This window comes from Limulus polyphemus, unplaced genomic scaffold, assembly GCF_000517525.1.
Source record: "Limulus polyphemus unplaced genomic scaffold, Limulus_polyphemus-2.1.2 Scaffold8649, whole genome shotgun sequence".
Classification (NCBI taxonomy): domain Eukaryota; kingdom Metazoa; phylum Arthropoda; class Merostomata; order Xiphosura; family Limulidae; genus Limulus; species Limulus polyphemus.
Genome location: NW_013674259.1, coordinates 13,515 through 19,729, shown reverse-complemented (window position 1 = coordinate 19,729; position 6,215 = coordinate 13,515). Strand labels below are relative to the sequence as shown.

General features: G+C 36.8%; 1 protein-coding gene across 1 annotated transcript in view; it reads left to right on the top strand.

The window, feature by feature from the left end:
• Positions 1–6,215, top strand: part of LOC106475482 (protein vav-like) — a gene marked incomplete at both ends in the record, with an annotated part of 27,814 nt that overhangs the window by 8,354 nt on the left and 13,245 nt on the right. The window contains one exon of the mRNA XM_022379575.1: positions 1,471–1,551. Within this exon, the coding sequence (XP_022235283.1) occupies positions 1,471–1,551 (81 nt within the window). The remainder of the gene's footprint in view (positions 1–1,470; positions 1,552–6,215) is intronic.

Genomic DNA, 6,215 nt, shown 5'->3' with positions numbered 1-6,215 from the left:
TATTACAAAGTCACTCTTAGAGAGTTATTCTTCATAACTCTTACTAGAAAGTCTCTTTTACAGAGTCATCCTTCACAATTTACTAGAAAATCACTCGTAGTGAGTCATCTTTCATAACCCTTATTACAAAGTCACTTGTAGTGAGTCATCTTTCACAACTCTTAGTACAAAGTCACTCTTAGAGAGTTATTCTTCATAACTCTTACTAGAAAATCCCTGTTAGGAAGTCATCCTTCACAACTCTTAGTACAAAGTCACTCTTAGAGAGTCATCCTTCATAACTCTCACTAGAAAGTCCCTCTTAGAGAGTCATTCTTAATATCTCTTATTAGAAAATCCCTATTAGGGAGTCATCCTTCACAACTCTTACTACAAAGTCACTTTTAGAGAGTCATCCTTCATAACTCTTACTAGAAAGTCCCTCTTAGAGAGTCATTCTTAATATCTCTTATTAGAAAATCCCTATTAGGGAGTCATCCTTCACAACTCTTACTACAAAGTCACTCTTAGAGAGTCATCCTTCATAACTCTTTACTAGAAAGACCCTCTTAGAGAACGATGCTTCATAACTCTTACTAAAAGTCGTCCTTAGAGAGTCATCCTTCATAACTTACAATAAAGCTCCTGTTAGAGAGTCATCCTTCAAAACTCTTACTAGAAAGTCCCTCTTAGAAAGTCATCTTTCATAAAACATACTAGAGATTCACCTTTCATAACTCTTGCTACAAAGACCCTCATAGAGATTCATTCTTCGTAACTTTTACTAGAAAGTCCCTCTTAGAGATTCACCCTTCATAACTCGTACACCAAAGTCACTCTTAAAGAGTCATCCTTCGTAACTTACTAGAAATTTGCTCTTTGAGAGTCATACTCCATAACTCTTACTAGAAAGTCATGCTTCATAACTTTACTAGAGTCACCCTTAGAGAGTCATCCTTCATAACTCTTATTGGAAAGTAAGTCTTAAAGATTCTTTCTTCATAACTCTTATTAGAGAGTCCCATTTAGAGAGTCATTTTTCATAAGTTTTACAGGAAGTCACTCTTAGAGAGTCATCCTTCATAACTCTCACTAGAAAGTCCCACTTAGAGAGTCATCTTTCATAAGTTTTACAAGAAGTCACTCTTAGAGAGTCATCCTTCATAACCCTTACTAGAAAGTCACTCTTAGAGAGTCATCCTTCCTAACTCTTACTAGAAAGTCACTCTTAGAGAATCATCCTTCATAACTCTTACTGGAAAGTCACTCTTAGAGAGTCATCCTTAATAATTCTTAATAGAAAGTCACTCTTAGAGAGTCATCTTTCCTAACTCTTAGTAGAAAGTTTATCTTAGAGAGCCATCCTTCATAACTTTTCTAGAGAGGTTTGAGAGTGAGTGTATTAAGTCATTTGGTGAACAAATAATAAGTCGATTAATCTATGTACAGTAATGTATTTAATGATAATTATTTTTCTGATTATATTTGCAGGAGCTCCAAGAGGTTTACACTGATCTGAGTCAGACTGTATCCGAGTCCATCATGTCGGCTGCTAGTCTTCTGTCAAACAAGGTACATAGTCCCTTTATTTTATAAATTGAGTAGAAGTGCTTGTTTAGAAGGAGTAGCTTCAGTTGGATTTGCTGCTAAAGAAGAAGAGGAGGTCACCGTGTAGTGTCTTTCTTGTCTGTTAAAATAACGACTGTTTATTGTACTTTTACTAATCATACGATGAATACTAACGATCGTTTTGTTGAATTGAAAACAACATTGACCAAAGTAGTTTTAGACTCGTAGATCATAATATCAGAAATGATTGTTTTTATGAAATAGGAACCGGGCGTGTGCTAGTGGTTAGTGTTCCGGGCTGCGTACAGACAGTCTAAGACTTAAGCCGCGATAAGTTGCTGAAAATACTCTTCACACTGTCAGCTGTGGGGGGCGATATAACTATTTCATTTCAGGTATTCGGTTAATGGTAGGCGCATAGGTGATCAGCAGTTCTAAAGTCGGGAGGGCTACTGGCCTGCCTTGTAGCCCATGTGTCGTAAACGTGCGTTTTAAAGTTCCCACTAAGATGACTGATATCTGTCTATGATCGTTCTGTGTATATGAGTTGTTGTTATTACACATAATCCAACCTGAAAATCTCTTCTTTATAAAATAACGTTTTAATGAAATCGCCATTGTTTCGTTATTTTGGTATTTCCTTTCGTTTAGCAAAAGGAAGCTAACCCAGGCATTGTATAAAAACATCAATGTTTAATTATTTCCTGCTTTCTGTACCAACGTATTCAACAAAGTACGACAACAATGAAACAAGGCAGTAGAAGAAAGAGAGTGAAGGTCTTGGAGGTGGTAGTTAGAACAATGGCCAAAGCCGTAGAAGAAAGATAACTGAGGTCCTGGAGGTGATAGTTAGAACAATGACCAAAGCCGTAGAAGAGAGAGATAACTGAGGTCCTGGAGGTGATAGTTAGAACAATGACCAAAGCCGTAGAAGAGAGATAACTTAGGTCCTGGAGATGATAGTTAGAACAATGGCCAAAGCCGTAGAAGAGAGATAACTGAGGTCCTGGAGGTGATAGTTAGAACAATGACCAAAGCCGTAGAAGAGAGATAACTGAGGTTCTGGAGGTGATAGTTAGAACAATGACCAAAGCCGTAGAAGAGAGATAACTGAGGTCCTGGAGGTGATAGTTAGAACAATGACCAACGTAGTAGAAGAGATATAATTGAAGTCCTGGAGGTGATAGCTAGAACAATGACCAACGAAGTAGAAGAGAGAGAGAGTTGAGGTCCTAGGGGTGGTAGTTACAACAATGAAACGAGGCAGTAGAAGGGAGAGAGTTGAGGTCCTAGGGGTAGTTACAACAATGAAACAAGGCAGTAGAAGGGAGAGAGTTGAGGCCCTAGGGGTGGTAGTTACAACAATGAAACAAGGCAGTAGAAGGGAGAGAGTTGAGGTCCTAGGGGTAGTTACAACAATGAAACAAGGCAGTAGAATGGAGAGAGTTGAGGCCCTAGGGGTGGTAGTTACAAAAATGAAACAAGGCAGTAGAAGGGAGAGAGTGAAAATCCTGGAGAAGGAAGATACAACAATGGCCAAGGCAGTAGAAGGGAGAGAGCGGAGGTCGTGGAGATGATAGTTACAACAATGAAACAAAGCAGTAGAAGAGAGAGAGGGTGTGGAGGTCATGGAGATGATAGTTAGAACAATGAAACAAAGTAGTAGAAGAGAGAGAGAGGGAAGGTCATGGAGATGATAGTTAGAACAATGAAACAAAGCAGTAGAAGAGAGAGGGTGTGGAGGTTAACTATCATCTCCATGTGACCTCCACCTCTCTCTCTTCTACTACTTTGTTTCATTGTTCGTTCTAACTATCATCTCCAAATGAAACAAAGCAGTAGAAGAGAGAGAGAGGGGAGGTTAACTATCATCTCCATGGAACAATGAAACAAAGCAGTAGAAGAGAGAGAGAGAGAGAGTGGAGGTCATGGAGATGATAGTTAGAACAATGAAACAAAGCAGTAGAAGAGAGACAGTGAAGATCCTGGGGATGTTAGTTACAACAATGAAACAAAGCAGTAAACGAGAGAGAGTGAAAGTACTGGGAATGGACAAAATGAAACAGATCAATATAAGAGAAAAGGGATAGCCTGGAGAATGGTTTGAAGCATCCAACGTGTCAGGGAATTTAGACAGGAATACACACTAATAATTTGGGTAGAAGAGATAAAAACTGGCGAAAATGCACGAGAGGAAAGGGAACTCTTGGAAAGAAAGATATGTAAAGTTAGTGCTGTACATAAACGAATGTTGTAGGGAATGTTGGCGAGGGCGTTGTATTAGTCAAGATTTGTGGTTTAAATATTTAGGGACAGAGAGATCAACATGTGTATGTTAATATCGCGAAAACAAAGGTAATTGTCTAAATAAGGAAGTTGCTGAAAAAGTCAGAAGCAAAGTTTTCATTGAATTGGGAGTCGCGAGTCCTCATCTGAAGAATTTAACAGATTCTAAGAGTTACAAGACCAAGTAAAGTAAAATGGCTTCAGTGGCTGATCTGATAGACTTTATAACCTTCACCTCCTGACTGATCTATTGACTTTATAACCTTCACCTCCTGACTGATCTAGTGACTTCATAACATTCCTCCCCTGGCTGATATGTAAACTTTATAACTTTCCTCTCCTGGCTGACCTAAAGATTTTATAACCTTCCTCTCCTGGCTGACATGTAAACTTTATAACCTTCATTTCCTGACTGATCTATTGACTTTATAACCTTCCTCTCCTGGCTGATATGTAAACTTTAAAACCTTCATTTCCTGGCTGATCTATAGACTTTATAACCTTCATCTCCTGGATGATTTATAGATTTTATAACCATCATCTCCTGGTTGATCTGTAAACATTTAAATCTTCATGTTAATAAACTTGATAACCTACGATTAATATACAAAAGTGAAAAAATTTTTAAACTGATGTATATTCTGTATGTTTAAAAATATGTTAAATTAATTTTAAGTCATGCTGCAAATATATTTAAAATTTAAGTATCTATTTAAACAGTTTACTTAAACAAGCGCACTGTATGTTCCTCCTTGTTGAAGTCAGAAGTGAGGACTTTCAAGCAGCTTCAGGCCAGCAGCCAGCTTCCAGGAAAGGGGGTATTTTTTTCTATAAATATTTGAACTTTTTGGATCTCAGATAAAGTTCACCTGTAGCGACACAAGTGTAGGTGAGACGGATATAGCAACTACAAAATAAGTTCCAGTTATTTCTGTGTTTTTATCTGCACCATCAAACGACCTCACGTGCTTCGTTGCAAATGTCTAAGGCCACCCATGAAACAGGAATGTTTAGGAAGTACCTCGATTTCTTCAGCTGGGCAACAACACACATAGAAAAAAAATTCACAGTCAATCACCTGGCGAGCATTTTATATACTATTTCTCACGTATTGCAAAATACGTAAGGATAGATTGAGCAATATAATTCTTGATTAGGGTACTAAATACTGACTACATCAGGACATAACATTATTTGTAAGACATACATTTTAGCCAGGTATAAACTCTACTGTATGACGTAACATTCTTTACACGAAATAATTGTTTTCTGGGTATAAACACTGATTACTCTAGGACATGAGTTTATTTATAAGACGTGTTATTCAGGTATAAACACTGATTACTCTAGGACATGACTTTATTTATAAGACGTGTTATCCAGGTATAAACACTGATTGCTCTAGTGTGCGAATATGCGAAATTCTCATTTCTAAAAATGCTTTCAGTCGTCATTCATAATTACCAGACGTTTAGAGAGAACCAATATTGCGTCAACAAGAACCTGGTAGTTAATAACAGAAGCTCTTTTGAGCTTTCCGTAAATTGACAGATATTAATTAAGTTATGCTGGAAAACTGAGGAGTAATTCGTGTTGTTTTTGTTATTAACATCGCAATGACCGGTTCGAACTGCCAGCAAAGGCATAACATTTCACTACAAATGGCTGCCTAGTTTCCGAAGGAAGCAACATTTATTCATTGTCGCTCTATGCATTCATCACGTGATTGTTTAACTGAAGATATATATATACTTTATGTGGAAACGACATCGATACTTCTAACCAATAATACAGTTTCACAATACTTCTAACCAATAATACAGTTTCACAATACTTCTAACCAATAATACAGTATTCACAATACTTCTAACCAACAATACAGTTTCACAATACTTCTAACCAACAATACAGTATTCACAATACTTCTAAACAACAATACAGTTTCACAATACTTCTAAACAACAATACAGTTTCACGATACTTCTAAACAACAATACAGTTTCACGATACTTCTAAACAACAATACAGTTTCACAATACTTCTAGCTAAAAATACAGTTTCATAATACTTCTAGCCAACAATACAGTTTCACAGTACTTCTAACCAAGAATACAGTTTCACAATACTTCTAACCAACAATACAGTTTCAAAATACTTCTAACCAACAATACAGTTTCAAAATACTTCTAACCAACAATACAGTTTCACAATACTTCTAACCAACAATACAGTATTCACAATACTCCTAACCAACAATACAGTATTCACAATACTTCTAACCAACAATAGTTTCACAGTACTTCTACCCAACAATACAGTATTCACAATACTCCTAACCAACAATACAGTATTCATAATACTTCTAACCAACAATACAGTTT